The following is a 26,352-nucleotide window of genomic DNA, read 5'->3' as shown; positions in this document are numbered from 1 at the left end:
ATTTTCTTGTTCTTCATAGCCTTTACCAAGACTTCATATGCATTATTATCCATACTTAGTCACAGACAGCAATAGAAAGGAATGAGGCTTGCCAAAAAGCCTCACAAGGGCAGGTGTCTGCTTTCCTTCTGATGCTGCCTCTCCCTCAGACCTGCTGAACAAAGCATTTCTGGTGCTCCCAGAAAATCTTTTTGCTCAGCATATCCTCAGGTCCAGAACACATGTTGGGACATAAACAAATTAAACACAGGGAGCACAATCAAAGTTGGTAAGTGCTGGCCTGGGACTTGACTGTTGGAAAAACCATGAACTTCACTGGCTGCAGTAAAGGGTGTCCACACAGGTCTTGTATTTGTCATAAGAGAGTTAAATGAGTTAAAGTGAGGAATGAAGAAACTAATTTGGACACCATTTAAGTCTAGGAGAGACAGTCTGAGAGAAAGAAGCCACTTCTGAACTTCTGCAGAGGCAAAAAGCAAAAGGGCCAACTTCCCAACTTGGGTCCAGCTGCTGAAGTTTCCGTATTACACAACTAGAATTACCTGTTCTATAGAGAGAGCTATTTATCCTCCAAGGATAAACAGAGGCACAAAGGAATTACAAGATTTTTCTAAGGTAGAAACTTCTTGCTTCTATTGCTAGTTTATAGTGCTTTCTATTCAATCCCTATATTGAGTGAGAGTTGATATTCCACCATTTTCAAAAGAGCTGCCGTGGCAAAACATTTGTTTTCTTGAACACCCCTCTGCCTTCTCTTTGAGGGACTCCTTCCAATTGCCTGCAGAGATTTTGGCTCTTTTCCTTGGGAGCAGCAGTCATCACTGACAGCAAGACCCAGATAAGTCTCCGTTCTCCTCTTCTTCCCATAGAGCTGCCTGGAAAGACCTTGGCTGTTGAGAAAATCCTTCCAGTGACAGAGAGAATCACAACAAGATCTGAGCATTTAAGAGTGCTATGGCTCTCCAGAGAGCACAAGAAAACAGAATGCCTGCATTTTTCTGGCAAGAGTAACTCCATTTACAGCAATTAATGTAACCATGAGGGGCGTTTAACAGAGGAAAAAAAATAAAATTAAAGAAGACATTCATCAAACATTGTGGAGACCCTGGGCGGGGGGGCATTCCCTAGTCTAGGGAAACACAAGAAGCTTCCCTCAAAAAGCTGTTACACCCCATCGGCTCCTTCCCCTGTTCCTATGTTCCTGAGCCACACCCTCCCTCTTCCCCTGATTGGCCCTCATCTTTGTACTGCCCGGAGACCAGGGTCAGCCCCCAGGCCCCTGTATAGAGAAAGCTGGACCCTCCGTGTGTGTGTCTGGGACCTGATCATCTCACTGCGTGGCTGAATAAAACATCTGTGGATATTATGCAAAGGTCCTTTTTGCTTCCTTACCCTGGACTATACTAGCAGCAATTCAGGCTGCTACAAAACATCCTTCAGATCCTGTTTGCCCTTGGAGCACTGGAGGGAAGCTAAGTGGAGGTAGAATCCTCATCAAAAATCCCTCTAGTCATCTGTCAGATCCTCCTGGTTTTCTATCAAACTCAAATCCAGGTTCTTCCTTTCTGGCTGTGCAACAAATAGCAGTAAAAGTTTTGAACTGCTGATTGTTATTCTCATGCCCTTTACCCTTACTGAGAAGCTCCTGCTTCTCCACTTCTCAGTTCCTGTCTCCTTAGATCTTTCCCAGACGAATGCATCTACCAAAGGAAAAGTACAGCAAGAGCCCTTGTGCAGCCAGAGGATTCCTTTCCTTCAGCTTTCTCCAACACTTCCAGGACTGCACAAATACAGTAGTTGGATCCTTCAAAACAAAATAATCTCCAGAGGTCCTGCCACACTTCTGAACCTCCAGCAAGCAAGAGACTGGCAGCTGAATGGGAAACTACCAAACTCTGAATGCAGTCACTCCTCAAACAAGACTGACATTGTCATTATTGCCTTGTTTTCGAAAGCAAAGCTCTGTAAGCCTCCATCACACTTGGCATCTTGTACAAGGGGACACTAAACACCTGTGTGCATTCACAAAGCTCAGACAGGCTGAAATGCAGAGATAGTCCTATTCAAAACAAACAAAGCACCCAATGAACAAAATCAAACAAAAAAAAAAATCAGCTAGAAATGGAAGCATGTGGAGCTTTGAAGCCAGGAACCAAGCTCTCCCCCTGCAGTTGTTTTAAGTACAACAGACAGAAGTAGAAAATTGGTGTGGCTGGGCTGTTCCCTTTAATCCAATCAAATCTCCTGTATGGAAGATTCAATAATAAATTATCCACCTAAATCATAGAGTCCTTTGAATTTGCAGTGCAAGCACTACATGTACTGTTTTTCTGCAAGAAATTCCTTCAGTACATTCTCTGCTGTTTCTTCCCCTAACTGTATTTGCCTTTAACCCAAGCAATTCAGGAGTACATCAAAGGCAAGCAGTCTCTCACCAAGAAATAAAGGCAGTCTTGGAATATTAGTTGGTACTGATTTTCACAGAAACATTTACTTTTTAATTGGCCCTGAAAAAATGGCCCTTTCATGGAGTGAGCATACATGTTCTACAGAAACTGGATTACTCTAGGGCATGGTCCCAGAAAAAAGAAGTGTTTCTGATTTCAAGAAAATTTAAGGGAAGACACAGCTTTCTCTCTTCTAATAAAATAGGTAGCCTGACTGCCAAATGTTTCTCTGTAAATAACCCAGTAAATAAATTACCAGGGCAGCTGCAGCCATCAACACATTGTCCATGACACACTTCATTGATATTCAGACTCTGGCAGGTTTTGGCACATGGGGATACACACTCCTTATATTCCATGCCAACTGGACATCTTGGCCCTGAAACAATTAAAAGAAATTAGAAATGCTAATTCCTCAGTAACTCTCAAACCAACAAATCCTTTCATTATCAAGGGCTGAACCACAGAGACACAAAAAGTCATGTCAACTTCCAAATGATTATTTCTTTTTTAGAAGCAGAACATTTTAGAAATATCTGATTTTCAATTTGCTGCAATATCATCTGTCAAGTAGCATAGTAAATACTCAGAAGTCAAAGCCAATTTGTTTTCTAATAAATTGAGTCTTAATAACTAAACCCAAGTGCATTAAGAATAATCAAGCCCAGGGAGAAGTTTTGCAATAATATCTAAGCAATTTGGACAGACATGGTTGTCCATGGTTGTCCATGTTTGCACCTGTAAGCCATGCACTTACTCCACTCTTTTGTGAAATTATCCTGTTTGGTGTTTCCAGGGAGAACCAGGAGACAGTTAAAACTCTGAAATCCCATCCTCCTTCTTCCAGGGAACCACTAGCTCAAGATAACACCCATGCCTGGTATCTCCACTGCTGCCATTATCTAGGCCAGGCCATTACGCAAACACACTATTACAGGCATTCCTTCTCTTCAATGCATACACACACCATGTCCTACAAGACTGCAGGGGCATGAAGTGGGAAGAAAAGGTTAGAGACTGCCCTTTCCAAGCCAATCCTCTGCTGAAGAGGTGGGAGGGTAACGAAGGAGTGATCTTGCCCTGGGCTCGGGCACCAACTTGCACAGTGTGCCCAGCACTAGAGTCCTTCCCACACAGCAGAGCATTCCATATCTCCATCATCATCATCATCTCCTGAGAAAGCACCATAGCACAGATGAAGGGTGACAGAAAATAGAGCTCCTGCTGTGGTAGTGGGACACTTCCCTCTTTCCTGACTCAGGAGAAAAAAACAAACTGCAGCTCATGAATTCAAGGGTTAGAAATGAGCTCCAAAGCTCCTGGGATCACAGAAAGGCTCATTTCACTTGTGGCTTTTAATCAGACTTACAAAGAGCCACAGCAAAAATGGGTTATCTGGCTCACACCCTGAGAAAGGAGATGAGCTTTAATAGATCCCTTTTATGTCCCAATGGAAAGGTAATAAATTACTGCTAGAACTCAGTCCGTACAATCCCTAGAACAAGTGGCTGGCAGCATCTTGCTGCCCTAACCACAGTCTGAAGGCACAGATTTCTTCAGTGGCCAATAGCAGAATATCTGTACCAGAGAACCAAATGCTGTCAGTACAAATCAGACAGTTTATCCCATTAAGTCAATTTACACAAACGTTCCAGGGAAAACGTCCTTTCTCATAACAAAAAACCATACGAAAAATCACTGAGAACATGATATTAGTAGATTTTTTTAATTATTTTTTGAATGCTTTCTATTAAACCATGGTTCTCAGCGGTAGGTGCAAACATGACTTTTCCTCTATAAATACAACCCATCTCAGTCAGTCTGTGCTCTTCCCTGTTGCAAAACCTCAGCACAGGCACAATCAGGACCTCTGAACTCAGCAAAATTGGGCTAATTAAGGCAGCAGTTCAAGATGCAATCAGGATCTCTAACCTAGACAAAAATTAGATTTAAAAAGGCAACATCTCAATTTGAAGGCAATTGATTCAAGCAAATAAAGGGTGAAACAATTGTATTTATGCAAAAACGTTAGAGAGCATTTCACAAAGATGCTGACTTAAAAAATACGGGCTGGAAAATGTCATACTTCTGAACCATATGTAAAACAGCACCTAAACATCCTAGTCTATACCTCTGTGTATCAAATAAGCCTTCACTGACTGCATACAATGTGGTGGGACATGTAACAGCTCAGACTCTTCTTTATAAATGCTTCAAACAATACTGCTTTGGGGACAAGAACTTCTAGAAAAAGGTGGGTGATGGAAAGCTGAAAGGGGGAGTGAGCAAAGGCACTTCCTATATATGAACCAACTCCCTAAAAAAGCACCATCTACTTTTAGCTGCAGGACAAAAATCTGCAAGACAGGCATGATCCTATTGGGGATGAGCAGCCTAGGAATAAATCCGCCAGCTTACTGCACGAGCTCTCTTCAGGCCACCCCTCCAAAATTACTCCTTCGTGAGCGCAGTTCCTGGCATAGTCCAGAAAGGCAGGACAATGACAGTCCACGCCCTGGGGACAGGCGCAGATGTCCCTTTCACAGAGGCTGATGTACGGCTCAGGATCCACTCGATGGTGACACCGGGAGAAGGTCAGCGATGTGCTCAGCAGCTGGCAGGTTTCTAGGACACCCTGCACGAGAAGTGAGGGACAAAGGGATAGAGAGAGAGAGAGACAGAGAGAGAGGGGGACAAAATTACTTCCTATAGTCTCAGGAAGACAAGGGAAAACTCAACTTTTTCAAACACACCATCACCACTGTTGTTAACACATCACAGCTCTTATTTTACACCATCATACAGTTAATAATAGTCAAGAGCTAAGACTGAGCTCTACCCATTTATTCATTACATGCATGGATACATTAATACACCGATTGTTGTAGAATAGAGTATCACATAAGGGATGTTTCACACAGAAACACATCAGTCAGTCAGCAAAAGGATAGAGGCATTCTACTTCCTTTGGCTTCCCAGAAAAGAACTGGATGGTTCCTGGATTCCCAGGAAGGTGCACACAGCAACAGAGGGGAACTAAGGTAGGTAGGAAGAAAAACAACCAGACAATCTTTTGGATAACAAGTGACCAGAGCAGGTGTCAGAGGGAAAGATTGAGTCTGACTGAAATCCCAGGAATTAAATTTGTTTTCCACTTCTGGCCACACGTTCCCATCACTCCTGCTGGCTTGTCCAAAGCACAGCAGGTCAATTTAGCTCAGATAAATAGGGAACAATAGCCCAGGGAAGAAAAGCAATTTGTTCTGCTTTTCTCCTGAGTTAAATCAGCATGGTGAGAGCCAGTGTAAGGGAAGGACACTACAGGGAGACAGGAGGAGGTATCAAGACCTCTTCTTTCAGACAGCAGAAACCTGAGAGGAAACTCAACTGTATGTGAAACAAAACCTAAGGAAAACTTAGAGTATGATTAAATTCTCCAGAGGAGGCTCCCAGATAAACTCTTTTGTGCACATTATGTCACAGTTCAATGAGTCTGAGGTCCCCAGAGCAACTTTCTGAAAGGATGGCACTGAGTTTAGCTAAGTGAAAAACAATTTTCTGATACAAGCCCAGCACAACTAAGAGTTGGAACATAACTTTCTTCTACTTATTTGTCAGTGTTTTATGTAAGCAAATGTAAACCATGGTGTATTTTGTAGGTGTTATACTCAGTGGTTAGAGGGCATATTCTTCATAGTGGTTCACAGTTACAATTCATTACTTCTAAAAAACTTTACATGTATCTGAGGTGACAGCACATACAAGCTGCTGTGTAACAAAAAAAAAAAAAAAAAAAAAATTCAAAGCATCTCATTTTCTGGGAGATGAAAAATGGAGATCAAAAAAATCCCAATGGAAAAAATAAAGATGATTTCTCTGAATGGCAGCTATGGCGTCTGTATAGGAAAACTGCTGAGTAGAAAATACCTTTTTATTTTGTCTAAAGGGTGTTTTGTTCAGGTGATCAACTCAAGCTAGTACATGTCTGAGGCAAGACAGAATTTCTTGCTTATGAAAACAAACCAATCAGAAATGTCTACTCCATTTGAAACGTATTCCAAGTTTAGCAAAGGGCTCAGGGAACAACCACATGTGCAAAGAGGTTTTGGGCTTTCTGAGAAAGGACTCAGGGAACTTAAAACAGTGCTGAGAGCTGGACATGGCGAAAATCAGAAATTCAGCTCCAGCCTGGGATAATTCTGATCCCCAGACAGTGCCCACCATGCTGAACCAGATGGGAAAAGAAAAAAAGACACTAGGAAGCAGGGGGGAGCAGGAACTACATAAATGGTGGGTGGTGCTGCTCTAAGACCCACAGAAATACAGAAGAGCTGAAAAGGTGCCCTAAGGGTGGAACAACAACAGAAGCAGCCAAGAAAGCTATTAAAGCAGGGCTTGGAGATGAAACTGATAAAACCAACAGCGAGCTCAGAGCCATTCAGAGGATGAGCAGTACAGCAACTCCTGGACCAAAGCCTTGATCCAGATAGTATCAAGTGCAGTGGGAAACCAGTATATGCAACAATCCCATCTAGGGGCTGAGCTAATTAAGTTTCTAAAGGTAATAGCCTGTTAATACAACTCAAACAGCAAAACTCAGACTGTATATTCCACTAAAAGGAACATTTGTAGATGGGAAAGTGACTTAAAAAACAAAGGAGATTACACACAAAAAAAAATTAACCCATTTTTCTTTTCCTCTAGTTCTTTGGTCTTGGATTTGTTCCCTAACAGCATAGTAAAGGCTGAGCTCCAGCTGATTATCTAGAAACCAAGTGATATATGTTGAAAAGGAACAGTTCGTTTTCTCTATGTAAAGGTTTTCTTGCCATTCAAATTTCATCAGATTTTCCAGTGACTTTAGGAAAAAAGTTATAGCTGAAATTTTCCTATCTTTCAGACATATCTCAATTATCATGACAAATAAGCTGAAATATGGGTAAATCCAAATAGATACAAAACCAAAAAAATTTCACTGTGAGGATGGTCAAAGAGAGGGTATGGAACCAACACTCTTGGAGATATTCAAAATGTGAGTGGACAAGGACCTGAGCAGCCTTATCTAGGATGGCCCTATTGGAAGCAGGGAATTGGACTCAATGACCCCTTCCAACTCTAACCATTGTGCAAATTATTTTTATTTTAATTTCTTCCTTTCTTTAAAACTCACTGGTCAGGCTGGACTAAGAGAGGTCCTTATTCTTTAGTTTAGAGGACAGTGGTGAGTATTAGATATTTGGCAGCCTCAGCCACTGCTGTAACAGTCCTGCTCATTGAACCTGCTCCACACAAAGAAGTATTTAAACCCAATACACTGGAGAGTGAAGCCTCAGGCTGAAACAGTGCTTAGGATAAAGGTGGCTGTAAGATTAAAATTAGCAGGAGTGACTGCAGTATCTGAAATGCAGGTAAAGGTTGTAAAATTTCTCCCTTCCCTTCTGCACTAGTCCTATTTTAAATGTTTCTTTAAATAGGTTGGCGGGGTCCTGGCACTGGAAACCCTCAGCAACCACAAAACTTGCTGACCTTCCTTCTGCCCCAGGCCCACCACACAGAGCTGGAGGTGGAATTTTGTACATTCTTCCCATTTCTGTGGCATTTCCTTCTGCTGCTGCATGAACTGCATTTGTACACAGCTTAGCAATTACCATTAAAGAGAGAGAACCTAACAAATAACAGAAGAAATCAAAGACACCCTCTTGTTCCCTTGAATTTAAACCCAATGGTGTGCAGATACACCTATGGATTCTCCAGAACACTCAGGAAGGATATATTTTGGTGCCATTAACTGGGTCTAGTTTTTCAGAAAATATATTTCATGGAGAAAGATTTAGCCTCCCACCTTCTCACATTAAAAACATCCAAACCCAGTATGTTTAATACACCAAACACTGGCTGTATGTTTCAGCAGACTAGATAACAACTGAAAGAAATCACTTCCTTTGAATGCTTATTAATCTGATGAAGAAAAATGAGATTTTAGATATAGTGGGCCTCATTTTTACCCATGTAATATATTATTATATTGTATAGAATGATTTGGGTTGCAAGGGATATTAAAGATCCTCTAGTCCAATCCCCTGCCATGGGCAGGAACACCTTCCACTCGACCAGGTTGCTCCAAGCCCCATCTAACCTGGCCTTGAACACATCCAGGGACAGGGCTGGACCTCTGGACCTTTGCTGGACCTGTCTCTGACCACAACCATGATGAATTATGGTCCAAAGCTGAAAATTTCTACTTGTATTCCCAGAGCTGGGAATAATGCTATTTCTTTATTACATATGGAAGTATTCCATGGGATAATGGGGGAACTGTTTTTTACCAACTGCAGTAAGAGCTGAATTTCAGCAAAAGAAGAAATTAGATGAAATTTCAATAACTGTCACATCTAACATACAATAGGTATGATTTCCTAATAAGAGAAGAAAAAAGGAGATAATACAGTGACCTCTGGCCACCACACACCATTTCTGTTAGAGGTGAAACCTACAAAATAAAGGTAATGTATAAGAACACAGTAATCAATTGCAATGCTTTAAACCATACACATTTTTGTTTTCAAGGCTGCCTTGTTGCCATCCTTTTCCAGATCACCCATTTGTATTTTCATATCCATGTTACCCATGCTGTTGGTCATCTTTGAGCCTGTTAAATTGCAGTACTTTGTTGAACAGCCTAAACCAGTGAAAAAAGGATCAGACAATGCAGTGAGGTGCCTTTTGAGTAATTAAACATCAGCTGCAGAGGGCAGGGCATGGTAGGAAGGCTTTCTTCCTCCCTCCAACACTGCCCAGTTTGGAATGCTCTCTGGATCCTGAGGCAAGGCAGCTAATCATACTAAATGTGTGTGTGTTTTAGAGGTGGAGAGCAGGGAAAGGCCCTTGCAACAGTGGGGTAAGAGTGGAGCTGGTTCAAGATTTCTCAGCTGACACTCAGAGCTGTGTCAGCTCTGAGACAAAACAGAAAGAAGATAGAAGCTTCCAAACAAGACAACAAGACAGAAACTTCCAAAAAAATTTTTTTTTACATTTTTTAGGATTTAAAGATAAAGGAACAGCAGGGCTTTCTGACTCCACTGCATAGAGTCATACAATGGTTTGGGTTGGAAGGTATCTTAAAGATCATCTCATTCCAGCCCCCCTGGTATGGGGAGGGATACCTTCCACTAGCCCAGGTTGCTCACAGCCCCATCCAACCTGGCCTTGGACACTGCCAGGGATGGGGCAGCCACAGCTGCTCTGGGCAACCTGTGCCAGGGCCTCCCCACCCTCACAGGGAAGAATTTCTTCTTAATATCCGATCTAAATCTGGTCTCTGTCAGTCATTACAAATCCTGCTGAAAGAAGCCAGAAGCCATCTCTCCAAGGATGCTGTTGGCCGGGGTGGGGGGCGGGGGACAGAGAGGATAAAGAAAACCACAGACCTACCCAGTGTGGGGGCACTGGGGTGGGAGGAGTGCCTTGAAGCAGAGCTTTTGTTTTCCTCACCTAACAGCTGACTGCCTGGCAAGGAGGGAGGCAGGGAAACCAAGGAGATTTACATTCCTGAAGCTGAGGCAAGCAAACAAAGCACACTATTAAAAAGCCCTACATTCTTCAGCAGGCACTTGTTTGGCTGGACTTCTGTTAATAGTGCTGTGTTTATTCTTGCACACTGAATAAATTAAGCTCACAGCATTTAACATTGCCTTATGAATTCACATGAGAGAGAATATAATTTTCTTCAGTTTGTGGGAAAGAAAACTTTATCAACAAAGCATCAATATTTAACAGCATTTGTATAAAATACAAATTAGTTGTACTTGACCCATCAGACTGGATTTCACCCTGCATGCCACTCCCCATCCTCAGCTGCAATGTTGACACTTTCTAAACTCACCTGAACAGATAAAATTCCAGGGACCACAACCAGTCACAAGAACTACCCTTTCTCTGGAACTGTAACCAGGTTTAAAGAATCGTAAGATGGTTTAAAGATGGTTAAAGATCACACAGGTACACACCCCTGCCATGGGCAGAGACACCTTCCACTAGCCCAGGTTGCTCAGAGCCTCATCTGACCTGGCCTTGGACACTGCCAAGGATGGGGCAGCCACAGCTGCTCTGAGAAACCTGTGCCAGGGTCTCTCCACCCTCACAGGGAAGAATTTCTTCTTCCCAATATATCCAATATCCAATCTAAACCTGCTCTCTGTCGGTGTGAAGCCATTGCCCCTTATCCTGTCACTCCAGGCCCTTGTCAAGAGTCTCTCTCCATCTTTCCTATAGGTTCCCTTCAGGCACTGCAAGGCCACAATGAGGTCACCTCAAAGCCTTCCCTTCTCCAGGCTGAACGATCCCAATTCCCTCAGCCTTTCCTCACAGCAGAGCTGCTCCATCCCTCTGATCCCCTGGCAGCTCCCTGTACTGTTGAGCAGCCCTGTCTCTAAAAAAGCCTCAGCCAGGTTGGAATCCCTCATGCTTTGGTGCCTGGCACCACACAGCTTTACTCAAGCCCAGCCATGACAGAAACATCCCCCACACACCACCTCTGCCCAAGCAAGAAACATCAACTGGAGATTTCCAACCTGAAATCACTGTTCTAATTCCTCAACCAGTTTTGCAGGTAGTGAGGCTGAAGTGCTGAGGAATACGAGCATCCTTCACTGAATTCACAACACATCTGAAGCATCCCCATCCAAAAGCTTAATGGAAGCAGAAAGAATCAGAACTTCGCAACTTGTCCAACTCTTAGTTAGCCTTTTCCAGGTAGCTTAGGAAGCCAGCACTCACGTTAGCTGGAGAGCAGATATGTTCCAGGAAGTGCTACTACTCTTAAGAAGCTATTTGTGTCTAGTTTAGCAAATACCGGTCTACAGGACTTGAATAGTGAGAAACTAACAACTACATTTCAGCCTCAGTCACTCTGGTATAAATCTAAACCTGGCATCCGGGAAATAATTCTGATTTACCACAGAGTACATGGAATCAGTTGTAACCCCTCAAGGGATGAAGGCTCAGTTTACCACAACAGTCATAACCTGTTAACACCACATGCTTCAGTAAATATTCAAAGCTACTTTCTTCCCTGAGCTGGTGACCATCTGCCTGCATCCACACCCTGTCTAAGGGAAACAAGAAACTTGTTTGTACTTATAAAAGACAAGGAAAAAAAAGGTTGATGCAGCAAAGGGGGTCACAGAGTTGGCCAGGGCAAATAGTTCTGTGTTTTTTCACTAAATCAGCACTGCTATCTGTACACATAGCTGAAGGAACTTCCTCCTGGGAAGGGAAATAGCCTGGTGATACAGAGCTTTTGGAACACCAACAGAAAACATCTCCTCTGTCAAAAACTGCCTGAGGATCATCTCCCTCCTCTGCTGACTCCCAAGTATACAAACTGCAACAAATTCACAAATACCGTTGGGGGAGGCAGTGCCCACAGAGGCTTCAGAACTGATGCTTCCGTGCTGGCACAATCAGAAAGGGAATTAACTAATTCCTCATTCTGCAGGAATCACTGAAACACACCTTTCCCAAGTAACATCATCATTTCTTTGGCAGTAATTCACACTTCAGCCTCAAATGTGCTGATGTTTCCTTTGTTTGTCTATTTAATGCTTGGGGTGGGGGGAAGGGGAAGGTGGTTATAGGTAGGTAGGTAGGTAGGTAACAGGTTTAGGATGGATATCAGAAAAGGTTCTTCCCCCAGAGGGTGCTGGGGCACTGAACAGGCTCTCCAGGGAATGGTCACAGCCCCAAGGTTGCTAGAGCTCCAGGAGTATTTGGAGGACAATGCTCTCAGGCACAGGGTGGGATTTTGGGGCTGTCCTGTGCAGGGCCAGGAGTTGGAGTCAGTGATCTTTGTGGGTCCCTTCAAAATCAGAATATTCTGTGATTTCTGTTCTTCTGCCAAAGGGCAGGCAAGTTGCCTTTCAGGTAGGGGAGGATTGAAACCAGAATGGCATCGTGCAGCACCAACCTTCTCTGCCATATCAGATGAAATGTTGCAGGTGTTGCTTGGAGTCTGCACTCTCTTGCAGTGCTTGTTTTCACTGTGCAAAGCCCAGGAGTTGGCAAAATCGTAACTGTTCCCCACCAGGGTCCCTGGGAATGAAGAAGAGGAGAAGCAACATGCTGTTTGAGGGGTTTTAGCAACAAGTGGGCATTATTGACTGCTATTAAGGTGATAGTCTGCTGAAAGCTCTCTTTAAAAATATAAACTGTTGTATATAAATATACATTTGTATATTTATATATTGTATATGTATATATTATATACAATTGTATATAAATATACATTTGGATTTTTATTCCAAACAGATTGACTGTAGGAAAGCCACTATCAGTGATATGGATTTTGTTCTGCTAAGGACGTCTCTACGCTCAAGGACAGACTAAAGCCTGCAGAAGGCAGCTCCCACCTCCCTCACACCTGCATGAACATGGTAGGAGTTGCTGCTGGTCAGCTACAGTCTACAGGAGGCAAAGCATGCCTGCACATCTTCTTACCACTTAAAAGTTGTCAATAAAGCACAAAACACATTAGAGAGGTAAACAAACCCATCTGCTTTCCCTAATTGTAGAAAGCATTAGCACTCTTGATCCCAGCTAGCCTTGATTTTTCTCCTGTCCAAAACTAAATCTTGTGTGCAAAGAAGCTTAACATGCACCATCATTGTTTGGGCCCATCCTCTTTCTGGGTAAGATGTCCTGAAACATGCTCCTCTGTCCCAGGACAAGCAGCTCCTGGCCCAGGCTTAACAAAATTTGCATCAATTTTGCATAAAAGCAAAGCTGAACGAGTTGGTATGGCTGTGACTTCCCAGGAGATACAAACCACCTCTCTGCTGCTCTTGCTCCATCCTTCTGAGAAGGAGGATCCTCCCAGAAAGGGAATGTTTCCTCCATCCTCTTTTACCACCCATGACCCTGCTGGTTCCAGGACTATCTCTGGTTTCCTATTATGGGCACATGCTACTAAAAAAAAATTTGTGACCCTTTTTTAATTTTTTTTTTAATTTTTTTAAACTCCATTGTGGTGCCTGTGAGAATATCATCTGCCAGTGTTAATGCATTCCCAAGACCTTATGTAGAGGATAGACTGAAATACAAGCCTGGCTGTATCTGAAAACCAAAAGAAACCAGAAGAAATTTGTAGCCACGTTTCTCTTCACAGAAAAACACAAGGCACAACTTCCCAAGAATATTTCTGAGATTCACATTCTCTGAACCTCAGAGAGAGGAAAAACAATTCTTATCTCATTTGCTGCACCTGTATTGTGCCACAGTAGAATGCAATATGGAGATTGTTGACCTAAAGTGATGGTGTTTTGTTTCCTTGGCCTATCAAGGCCAAGCATGTGTGTGTCGGGACTGTGGGCTGACAGTCATGAGATGAGTGCCGTTGTGAGTAGAGCTGAGTGCTTGGCAGATTCAGTTTATATGTAATGTAATATACTATAGAATAATATAGTATAATAAAGTAGTTCATTAGCCTTCTGATATCCATGGAGTCAGATGCATCATTTCTCCCTGCCACGAGGGTCACCGTGAATACTACAGAAATTCTTCCCAAGTATACTATGGACTATTTAATAATATATACATGTATAGATAATAATGATTGCATTGAGCTCCCTGTTTAGTACAAACACAAGGAATATACAGACCACTAAAACTCTTCCTAAACTATGGGATAGTCATGAAAACTGCACTGACAATGCTAAGGCAGAGGTATTAAGACCTGTAGACTTTTGTTTTTTAAACTAGAAATTCGGGGCTTTTAAAGGTAGCATGTATCAGGCCCACAGCAAATAGCAAAGGACTCCCAGGGAAAGGGGATAAAAGACACAAAATTTTCATCTATGCAGCCAGAACTTGGAACAAGGAAAGAAATGCAGCAGTAAGAAGAACACAACCCTTTAGCTTACCACATATTATAAACAGTAAAGCAGCAAGGCAAGCCAGCCTGAGGAGAAACAAGGTGCCAGATTTCCCTTTTTTATGCAGTAAGGCAGCCTTTCCCTAACAGGTGTGTAACAGGAGCTGGGCTCTGCTCAGAAGCAGTGTTTCTCCAGCCCATGGATGCACATCCATGCCAAGATTCCTGCTGGTAGCTACCCCCAGGGGCTCCCTCACACACAGGCAAAGGTTTGAAGGTCAGGACAACAGTTGGCCCTAAAATACTGGTCACTTGATTTTCATTTCTCTCCTTTCATGATTTTTTTTCTTCTTTCTTTCTTTCTTCTTACAGTGCTTGTAAATTTATACCTCTTATGCAGTTCTTTTACACAACATTTGCATTATGTGATTTTAATTCTTTGTTAGCTGTATTCTATGACTCACACTTCAAGTAAGTGAATGGTCTGGAGAGCCAGTCATGTGAGGAGCAGCTGAAGGGCTCAGCCTGGAAAAAAGGAGGATCGGGGGGACCTTCTGGCTCTGCACAACTCCCTGACAGGAGAGGGAAGCCAGGTAGGAATCAGGCTCTTACCTTGCTCCCAGGGAACAAGGGACAGGATGAGACGAAATGGCCTCAAGCTCTACCACAGGAGGTTCAGGTTGAACACCAGGAAGAATTTCTTCATGGAGAGGATTGTCAAGCATTGGAACAGACTGCTGAGTAGGGTGGTGGAGTCACCACCCCTGTAACTGCTCAAGAAATGACCGGATGTGGCACTCAGTGCTCTGGTTTAGTTGACAAGGTGGTGATCTCTCAAAAGCTGAAGTCAATAATCCTAGATGTCTTTTCCAACCTAAATACTTCACTTATTTGATGAGTGTTCAGGAAGAAAAATGGGGTGGGAGAAATATCCCTAGCACATCTGACCGCTTTGGATAGAGGGAAGAGGAGCTGCCAACACCCCTGGCCTCTCCCACCTGACACCTCCATTTCCTTCTGCTGAAGAACTTGAGAAGGGAGAAGAGGAAAGGCAGTGGAAGGGACAACACAGCAGCCTAAAAAATAACCTGGGGTTTTAAGTGGGTAGGTGATGCTGTCAACATAATCTGGCACTGCAATCCCACCACACAGCGGGACTGCCCTCATCTCTTGCACAGCAGAGTTTTGATTTGCCTCCTGTCCTTTCTGTGGTCACCTCTTCTCCCTGGAAGCACCCAAGATTCTACAGAAACAACTAAACAACTCCCTCATAGGGCTCGTCAGAGCCGTACACCCAGAAGCCCTCCATGCAACCTGGGTGGGACACTGGCTAAAAGAGTGGTTTTGTCTAAGACTTGCAGGAAATGTACTGAAAACAGAAGTTGTCACAAAACATAATGAAAACAAAGGATTTGGACAGAAGTGCTTCAAGAAGGGATGATGAGATGCCTGATACCTGATGAGGACCACAGTACAGATCCCAGCAGGTAAACTGGCTGCTCAAAAGCCAAGACCTCCAGGCAGCCATCTAGGGTGGAATCTCCTTTTAGCATGCAACATGGGTTCAGGAGGCAGATATTAAAGAACAACACAAATCACACCTGCTCCTAAACCCCAGACACATCACAACACCCATGACCTTGCAGAGTCTTGGAGGAGAGGGCCACCCCCCCACCACCTGAGCAGCAGGCAGGGTCTCCAGGGGTGTCCTGCTGGACTATGCCTTTAGTGCTCCAATTGCTGCCCTCATGTCTGTCTCCCTTCAGAACGATTTTCAGACTGGTGATGGCCACTCTTTGCAGCAAAATCCTTGTTCACTATGATTATCTGAGCCTCCAATCACCAGTTCTTCCTGAAATCTGAAACTGGCACCAGCTTGTTTACTTTGACACTGATGGTCAGGCAAGCAAAGCATCAGGAATAACCACCTCATGCTCTGGGCATGAAGTGGGAAGCAGGAACCCAGGAACTCTGACCTCCTTCCCTGGACCTCCTGCAGATTTTCCAAATGGCCACAGGCCCATCAGATAACTCTCTCAGGTTCTGTTAACTCACCTATAAAAATAAGTGCAGAAATTTGATCAAAACACTACAGTCCTGTGAGTCTTAATTGGTAAATAGCGTCTCAGTTGGTAAATAACCAACTTCCACATGTTGGTTGGGGGGGTGGGAATGAGGGTGGTTTTTTTGTTTGTTGTTTTGGGAGGTTTTTTTACACAGTTTTACATTATTTCAGAGAGGCAAAACTATTGGTAAGGCTGCCCAAAAATTGCTTTATACTTTGCACCAAATTAATGATATGAAATAACAAAGTCACAAGCTATAAAATCTTTCCTGCCCTCTCCAGTTCAATGAATGTAAAATCAGAAATACTGAACATGAGAGGGAAAGAACCCCCTCCAGAACTCTACAGCCTAGTGATGCAGCCACACTCCTCACAACAGAAAGGTCTAACTTCAGTCCCAGACCCTGAATAAAGCACGTGGGCTGAAGGTGGCCAAATAGGTATCTGAGCATCTAGAAAGAACTCAGCTTCATTTTTCTGATAGGAGCAAAGGCTGGCAACCAGTTGGAAGTGCATGCTGAGATCAGAAAGCGGAGCCTGATCAACTGGCAAGTCTTAGAAGCCTTCACAGAATGACCATAAAGGACCAGACCTTATCTGGCTAGAAAGTGCAGAGAGGAAACACTTCATTAGGGTCTAGGAGAAAAACAGACAAAAGACCAAACAAAAACCCTAGAAAGCTTCTGAGGCATTTCTTTTTATATTTTAGTTATGCTTAAAGTGCAAGAAAAAACTCTCAAGGTTTGGCTTGGTTGTTTCATATCCAATAAACAAGCAAGCCCATAGAAAAAAGTCAATGTTTTTTGTCAGTCTGGACAGGACATGAGCACTTCTCCACAGGATGAGCTATTGTAGGAACCTTGTCACTGGCAGTGACTTAGCATCCCACCCTGTCTGAAGGACAGTAGGTCTGCAACTTTGGGAAAAGGTTCTTCCCCCATAAGGTGGTGGGGCACTGAACAGGCTCCCCTGGGAAATCATCACAGCCCCAAGGCTGCCAGAGCTCAAGACACGTTTGGACAACACGGTGGCATCGTTGGGGTGTCCTGTTCAGGGCCAGGACTTGCTGATTCTTTCAACTTGCTGGGTCCCTTTCAACTCAGGATGTTCTATGAACTCCAAAACCTACTGGAGAGGCTTTTTGGGGGAGTTCAAGAACTAACACCTAAGGCCTTCAAAGCTCAGTCCCACCAGTGTTACTGGTGCAGAATGTCCATTTTATTCTCATCATCCAGAGCTCCAGACCTCAACAGCTGAGCATTCAAAGTATATACAGAAACAATGTGTGTTATTCTGTCATCAGACTCTCATCAGTTCTCCACTTCACACTAAAAACATAGCAAGGAGTCATAAGAGCACCATGACAACACCACATTTGAATAGATTATAGAACAGGAGTATAAATATATCAAGAGAAAAGCAATTACAGTGTTCACCAAATTTTAAACACCCTTCTGTTCATGCCTCCTTTGTTAATTGCTGTAAGTGGTATTATCCACTCACAGAACAGGTGCTTTGCCTCTTCTTTCACCACCACCCTAAAAACAATTCAGATGTAATCAATGAAGTTCTATATCATATTCCACTTTCTTAAGGGAAAAATCAGATTAACTGTGTTCTTAAACAACAATAATTTCTTTCCCTAAAATATGGAAAAATCATATTTTCATTTGTTGCCATTGCATGTTATTCTGAAGCTCAAAGATCTTAATGCATCTCTTACCAATAAAAATCCACCCCAGAAATGTGATTTATTAGAACTGAGGCCCCAGTCTGGTAAATTCCAGGTTTTAACAGGAAGCAATGGACACACCAACAGGACAGTTCAGCCTGCTGGCAACCTTAACCCTTCACTGCCCTCAGATCACTAAGTCCTTACACAAGCTCACATCCTGGGATAGGCTGACCTTCAGGAGATCTAATCAGCCTGAAAGGAGAACAACTAAAAACTTTAGTGAAAAGGGTGAAATGCTTCACAGGCTCCCAAGAGGCTGCCTACTTTTTCTGTTTAAAAAAATATTACCTCTCCCAGCTGTTTGTGTTGCCCCCTACCTGGAAGCTAGATTCAACAGTGTATTACAAAGCAAACAAAAAAAGTGATCTGAATTATTCCATAACTGATTTGCTTGAAGTATGTTAAGAAACGCTCCAGTGAACCAGCAGAGCTGCCAAGGAGACAAACAGTGCATGGGTGTAGTGACGTCCTTCACTGATACAACAAATTCAAGCATAGTTCAGCCTAATTCCTTCTAAATTAGTTTAAATGAAAGGTCTTTTGTATCACTGGAAAAACTGGCAGAATTGTTGACACAGAGTTCTATTCTTCAGGCTAAAATCACAGATCTGCATATCCACACAGGTGGATAAACATGAGGAGATCCCTGACTTCTGTAAGAGAGACAGAAAACACATTTTCTCTGTCGCCTCTATTATTTTACAGCTCCTCCAAGTAGAGACCCTGTCATAGATTTTATTACATTCCAAAATCTGTGGCTGTGAATGGACTGGTTTTTTTAAGAGGGAAGATACAGTCTCCAGCATGTAAAACAAATACAGTATGAAAAATATTTAAACATCAGCAGCAGAGAGGCCTTTTATACATTTGAATAATGCAAAGCATTACAGTCTCCTTTTTTGCTTCTGCTTTTTCTAAGGGCCTCACTACTACTTACTGTCTCAAGAAAAAGCCATAAACTTCCTATCTCATCTCATTCAGACATCAAGGGATCCAAACCCTGGCAAGCAGTTTTGTGACCAGAGTTTGTTCCTTACTATCTATATTGCTGAAGGACAGATTAATCATTTTAACACACCATGAGATCTATCTTTTTTCTGTACACTGAAGTTATGCTTATGTATCCTGAGTGCCAGTAGGACATATCTCTGGAGCACTGCCAGGTTCCTTTCCAAGTTGCTTTGCCTCCCTTTCTATCTTCACTATCATTTATTTTTAATATACAACTTCATGTTATCAATCTAATATATTATGTATTAACTAACTTCAAACCTCTCCTCTTCAGGTAAGCACTCAGAATTAAAAGACACTCTGAAATACCACAAATCAAGACCAATCCTTCAAAGTCTCATTCAGGGCTGTTCAGAAACAAAGGTGTACTGAGTCAGCAAAGGTGGTCTTGCCCCTCATTCTCACCACGAACTGCTGTGATATAAGGTGTACCCCACACCCAACAGCCCTTATAGGTGGTGAAATGTCATTAAAAGGTAACCCCTGTCGCCCTGATTTTGTAAGACTTTGTTAAGCCTTCTGATGTTTACATTCTTTCAACAAACTTTCTCACACACAATTCTGTAAATAACCTATGTTTTGCATTCTTTCATAGAGGTAAAGAGAATTGATAGACCCTTAGTCTGTCCAGTGGCATTGGAGAGGTGGCACTGTCACCCTCCAATCCACTGTCACCTTTAAAAAACTATAAATGTTAAAGTCAAAAAATAAAAGTGCTTCTTTTTTGTTCCCCTCGAGAGCAGCAGTGTCTGTATCATCATTTCGTGCCTTATCACAACAAACCCCTTTATAGAACAGCATCCACACCAAACCTGCAAGCATCAGGAATTTAGTCTTCTGCTGTTCCATCTTTCTATTCTTAAACAATCTTGGCTAATCCATGAAAAATTTGATGTTGAATCAATGGGTATTTCACACAGCTTTTTTTATTGGGTCTTCCAGTTCTAGCCAGTCTCCCCACATGAATTAACCTGTAGCTTTATCTTTGCATTTGAAAGTTTCCAGGTTTCAAAACATGCTACGTTCAGATGCCTGGGCTTTCCTCAGGAGTGAAATATGACTGCCATTTTCTTTCAGGAGAAAGGAAGATGAAAGGACTTAGCTTTTCAACACACCAACTTGAGGTACCTGACAGGTTCTGTATAAACATTTTTGCTGGATCAGTAACATTTTTGTTGAATCAGGAAAAGCATGCAGAGCATCCATTAACATACAATCAGTTAGTGGCAACCTTACCTTCCCGAGTTCTGAAGTCATCCTCGAGGAATTTATTAAAATTGCCACACAACCCACAGGTCTTATTATAGTGCTTTTCTTGAAGGAGTATCTGAATGTTTCCACTGGCATCAATCTTCACCACAAAGCCATGCTCATTGCTGGATATCTTATAATAACCTGCCTCTTTCTCTATAAATATACCATTGGAGGCAAAAGGTATGGAAACCCTGTAGAGAAAAAACAGGAAATTCTCAACATGTGACACACAAAACCCATCAGGTTGTTTTCTGCTAGAATAATAGTTCCTACAGGTACCTTTTTTCTTCCTGCATCACAACTCCATCTAAAGAGAGGCGAAGACTGAAATATTCTCCAAGATACACAGAGAAACCAATTTTGTCCCCATCCTGGTAATCACCTGAGGAGATGAAACACAACCAAAGACCCTTAGTTCTGGGACTCGGGAAGACAATTTGTGGCCAGTAAAAACCTATTTTAAACTATGACCAACACAGAACAGTTATTACTGAATATAAAAACATCTACCAAAGCAGTTGGTATGAAAGTCACATACAGTTTTGGTACATATATCATCACTCCTATGCCCAAGAATAACTCTGCAGATGCCTATGCTAATTCCAAGGCCTTCTGTCCTAGAAAGTGGGATTTGTCTTTACTGGTGTGGTTTAGAATATAGATAAAATTCATTCAAAAGGGTTGTATAGATATATATATATAGATATATTTATCTATACAACCCCTGAAAAAATACAAAATTAGTAAAGGTCTTCTTTTTAGTAGGAGTAGTAAGAAAATCCCTGCTTCTCAGCAGTTTATTTATGTATGAGCTACATTACCAAGGGATAACAGAAGCCCCAGAAGTAATCTCACTTTCCAAAACAAGCTCAAAAAACCCCAATACAACCCACAGACAAATAAAAAACCCCAACCATGACCCCTTTTTATGCGGTGGTCCATCCTATCTGACAAAGGGGGACTATTTGTCTTTTTTTCCAGTGATGGAACCCAGCTCAGACTCACCTAAGAGTGTGAAGGAGTGCTTGTGACAGTCCCCAGCAAGGAGGTAGCTGCAGTACCCAGCAAAATTGTACAAGGAACCATCAAATGTTTTGATGTGATCATTCCCAAAAAGGCTGCAACGGGCAACAGATGACTCCTGAAGTGAAGCCCCTGATAACCCTGAGTATCAAAACACAACATTAACCTGCAATTTAAAGCAATCATTTTGCAATTCAGGAACTTCTCTGCTGGAATTTATCTCCACTGATGTCCTGACAGTTTCTAGGCAGACTGTAAGCCTGGCATGGCAGTCCATAGGATCACAGCTTTTTTTTTGTTATTATATGCATTACTGAAATGCTTTTTTTTTTTTTTTTTTCCACCAGCTCAAACCTTACACCAGGGGTAATTTAAGTTCTGATCCTTTGAGAAATACCATGTGTTCATTTGTGCCTGCCTGCAACCCCATTAAAGCCTATAGGGCACTAGGAAAGCCCTATATCTTGTTCAGTCAAACATCCCTGACTTCAGAGAGTGTTTGGGACTCAACACAGTGCCTGCTCCAAGGTAAACAGACAAAAGGAACGACTATTGATGCTTCCAGCACGGTGAGAATCCCTGGGTCAGTACAAAAAGGGGAAGGGGGGCTCATATCTCACCAAAAAAATAGTGAAAATATATTCTAGTCCAAACCTCTTTTCTTACCTTTGATTACAGTGGCCAGCAGTAGGTTTGTTTGCAGCACTGTCAAGAGGAGCATCTTTTAAAAATCAAAGAGACAGCTTAGAATATTCTTAGTTTGAGACACAGTCTGTTTCACAACTCCTCATCACTTTCTATCCTTTCTATATAAGGAAAATTATTATTGAGGCTCTGTAACATTTCAGAAAGCCATAATCCATGCAGACAGTTGTAATAATTCAGCTGCCCTCCATCCTGCTTTAACTAGATAATCTAGGAGAGTTATTAATTACTCTTTGCCTGCATTTCCACTTCTCATGGCATGGAAGTCAGCTACCTCCATGGGAAATGCAATCCAACACAGACACATACCCCAATTCCCCTCAGCTAACACTCTACACACAAAGCCCTTCAACACACATCATGATTTCTCAGCCAGCCTGATGTGAAGATGCACCCCAGACTGGCTCAGCCAAGCTGGCTCCAGTAGAAGTCACCTCTGCAGCACAAGATTTGCACCCTGCCCAAACATCCACAAAGGGAAAGAAAGAACATAGAAGTTTTGCACCAGCCAGCAGATTTGTTGGAAGACCATTGTAATCACATAATCCACTGATTTCTGGGTGATAACATGCTCGAGATAAGGGGCAAGAAGGAAAGGGAGGAAATCGTGCAGCGATAGATGCCCAGGGTAAAAATTTTCATTCAACAAAATCAGTTTTAGCATTGCCTCCTCGTTTCTACAACCAACCAGAATGTCAGTCTTTGTTTTCCCTAAACTACCTCCAGGATGACCAGGCCTTTAAAAAAATTAATTAATAATGGGATAGGAGGGTCATGCAGACTGTGAACTACATGGGCTCAGTGGCAAAACATCAACTGTTAAGTATGAAAGCTGCAGGGAGCTCCATCTAAGGGAATTAATTTCAATGATCATATAAGCAACTAGAGAAGCTTAAATATACCAAAGTTAATATATTAATGCCAGAAGACCAGACACACCTTTTTCTAAAGGAACCCTCCAATTAAAGACTAGAATGCATTTTGCAAAGACAAATTGAGATATCAGGTATAGACACACACTTATTACTGTTAGTTATGTAGGTCCAACTTACAGCCACATAAATAAACACTGAGTTTGACTCATACACAAGACAAGAAAAGAATGATCTATGCTATAACTCATAATATAATGCTGCAAATCCCAAACTGACATAAGGCTGCAAGACAGCTCAGAAGTACCAACTGCATGGGAAAGACACTACAAAGAATGGTGAAGGAAACAGCAGGCATTATTATTCTTATAATACACACTTGCTACTGTATTTTTGGTGCATGCACAGTGTTATTGTTAACCCTTTTGTTTTACAAAGCAGGCAGAGAAAAAAGGCAAGGTGTAAATCCCTTCCCATCACTCCCCATCCACCTCCCACTCTGTTCTCCACTGCAGATAGAGATTCCCCCAATTCTAATGGAGCAGGTGCCACTAACAAATCAGAATACAATCCAGTAAGATCTGCCAGTATAAAACCATCTACAGTTTTATCACTGGCTTAATTAGAAATGAATGTACCTTCTTCTGTGCGAGACTCCTCTTGCACATGAGCAAAAAACTCCTCCAGTTTCCACCTCTAGCCTACAACACCATTGTTCCCCTGGTGCTTCAGAAGTCAAGATTTCGGTCTGAAATCTCTTGTTTTTGTACAAGCCAGGAACTCTTGTCCATTTAAGAGGAAAGACAAAAATGCAGACGTCACATCCGCCTGATTCTCAAGACAATAGATGAAATTGCTATCGTGGAAATCAGGCACTCTTAATTGCCAGGAAGGTACAATGAGGGGAAATAGTTTTAAAAACTGACAGATAAAGTCTTTGAAATACATTTCACATGTGTATGTGTGACAAATCTCACTGGCTGAGCCAACAGGCACCATATTTATTTGACAGAACGTTATTCAAAGGGAATAGTCGGATGCTCCCCACCTCAAAGGTCACAGAACCATTAAGCCTCTTTTCCTAAACAACTGCCTTAAATGAGAAATTAAAATTCAGAGCTAGTAATGCCCTGGGTTTATTCTCTAGGTACTAAAACACTTCAATTTTGCCACCTTCTATCAGAGAAACAACATCTGCTCCTTGAAATATTCCTCTGAAACAGCACATCCTGTTCTGACTTGTTTGCAGAGTGGGCACCAAATCTATGAGCATGTATACAGCACTGAGCAAAAACACACAAAACCCAGAGTTTGTCAAGTCTTACTTGACTTTCCATGTCCCATTCCTCACATTTTCAATAATTTCTAGGATTAACAAAGGCCTTAGGAGGCAACACATGGCACTGACTGGGAACTGTTTTCTCCTCTTGGATCCAGCTGCCACATCTTAGCAGGTCCTTCCTAGCCCCGAGAGCCTGAACATGAGTGATCGCAGACAGATGTTCCCTAACCTTTTCCTTATGGGAATGCCAGCACTATTCAGGATAGGGGGAATTAGATCTTATATCACCATGGTCTCTTGTGATCTTCTCAGTTCTAATCCTTTTACTTCCTGAGCCCCAAACAAGTAATTTCATTTGGCAACTTCCTCTTGCAGATCTAAATCCAGCAGGCCTTTGATTTGCACTTTTTGTTTGGCACATAAGGAAGGTAGAGTGAGATTACCTGGGAAAATTCCTTAAAAATAAGAACAGTGGTCAGATAAGCCAGACCTTGTGACACTTCTTAAGTATGTTAGTGACCTTGGGGAACATAACAAACAGAATTAATTGAGATAGGCACATAAGGAACAAACTTCCTTTTTTCATCCTGGCTCTTTTTTCTCCCCCCTCCCCCCCAAAAATAAGGAAACCATAATTACAGAGTGCATTTATTGACTGATATTGTACAATGTTCATACACAAAGCTTAGTGATGCTTGGGCATTTCTCACATGTAATTTTCCAAACAACACACCTGAGACACGGGAGCAAATATATAAACAGCTATGAAGTGTTGCCAAAAAAAAAATCTATAGTCCATTCTCAAACAGCACAGGAAGGACTTCTGAGAAAAAATATCCATAATACTGTTTTCCATTGCTTTGTTCAAATACCAGGCTGCATGCAACAAGTCCTGGCCCTGCTACAAGTATGTTTGAATTGAAGGATTCTATCCTGGGCAAAGTCAATTTGCATGAGAATCACTTAATTTCTGCAGGCAACTGCACTGATTGATTTTATGGGATCTAAAAAAAGTGTTCCCAGCATCTGGAGTAAACAGAAACCCCAAATGCCACATCCTCTGATGCCACACAAAAAAATCAAATGAAGGAAGGTGCACTCAGAAATGTAGGAAAGGACAGAAAGAGAAAAGACAAAATCAGAGGTAGGAAGCAACTACTCGGTGAGCAGTGGAAATTTCCAGTCTTGGAAAATCAGAGGAATTATAGAAGGTCCTTGAGTGTCCTATCACAAGTAGCAGAGAGAAGGTAGGAAATCAGTGCTCCTCTCTTCTTCGAGGGTAAAGGCTGGGAGCAAGCAATGAAATCCTCAGGGATTTGTTGCCATTAAAGCACATAACTGGAAGGTCTCAGCACAGGTCACTGTGTCAAGAAGGCGTCAGACAAAATAATGAAGGGCCCCTGCATCACAGGGATCAAATCTCAGGGACCAAGTGATGAATCAAAGACAGCTTTTGGCTTAGAAAGGCTTTACCCTGCTGTGTATTAGAAGCAGAAATCCCGTCCTTTAATGTTACACTTAATTTCTTACTTCTCTTTTCCTAAGCAACTGCTGCTAGCCACCAGAATCCTACTTTTTGGTCAAAAAGAAACCCAAAAAACAAGCCAACAAAAAACACCCAAATAAAATCAAATCAACTAGACAGCTTTCTTTATCCTATCCCAGTGTGCAAGAAGGCATGTTTCCGTGTTTTTCCACAAGTGAGATTCAAATTCACTTTCCCATTACAGATCCAACAGCGAAACAAAGCAAAAGGATCAGGAAAGGGGCAAAAAAAAAAAAAAAAAAAAAAAAAAAAAAAAAAAAAAAAAAAAAAAAAAAAAAAAAAAAAAAAGGGGAAAAAAAAAAAAAAAAAAAAAAAAAAAAAAAAAAAAAACAACAACACAAAAAAAAAAACCACAACCCCAAACCACCAGGAAAGGGGCTAAAGCTCTAGTTCCTATGAACTAGAACTCGCAGGGGCTTTAGTGCATTTTGGGGGTAATCAGTGCTCAGCTCCTTTTCCTGGCACAGTTAACGATCATGGTTTAAAGAAAGACACCCCTCAGAGAGGATGGGAGGCACTAAGGGCCCTCACTTAGCATTTGAAAGC

At 42.1% G+C, this 26,352-nt stretch overlaps 1 protein-coding gene across 1 annotated transcript in view; it reads right to left on the bottom strand.

The window, feature by feature from the left end:
* The window catches only part of VWF (von Willebrand factor), a 119,407-nt gene extending 95,663 nt beyond the window's left edge, over nt 1-23,744 (bottom strand). The window contains exons 1-8 of the mRNA XM_041460362.1: nt 23,617-23,744; nt 22,068-22,122; nt 21,384-21,542; nt 20,658-20,760; nt 20,361-20,569; nt 12,412-12,536; nt 4,866-5,082; nt 2,704-2,826 (exon numbers count right to left, since the gene is read on the bottom strand). Coding sequence (XP_041316296.1) covers nt 2,704-2,826; nt 4,866-5,082; nt 12,412-12,536; nt 20,361-20,569; nt 20,658-20,760; nt 21,384-21,542; nt 22,068-22,122; nt 23,617-23,646 — 1,021 coding nt within the window. The 5' untranslated portion in view covers nt 23,647-23,744. The remainder of the gene's footprint in view (nt 1-2,703; nt 2,827-4,865; nt 5,083-12,411; nt 12,537-20,360; nt 20,570-20,657; nt 20,761-21,383; nt 21,543-22,067; nt 22,123-23,616) is intronic.
* Between the last annotated feature and the right edge of the window lie 2,608 nt (nt 23,745-26,352).

This window comes from Pyrgilauda ruficollis, unplaced genomic scaffold (genome assembly GCF_017590135.1).
Source record: "Pyrgilauda ruficollis isolate IOZ18807 unplaced genomic scaffold, ASM1759013v1 scaffold142, whole genome shotgun sequence".
NCBI classification, from domain to species: domain Eukaryota; kingdom Metazoa; phylum Chordata; class Aves; order Passeriformes; family Passeridae; genus Pyrgilauda; species Pyrgilauda ruficollis.
This window is presented reverse-complemented; position numbering and strand designations above follow the sequence as displayed.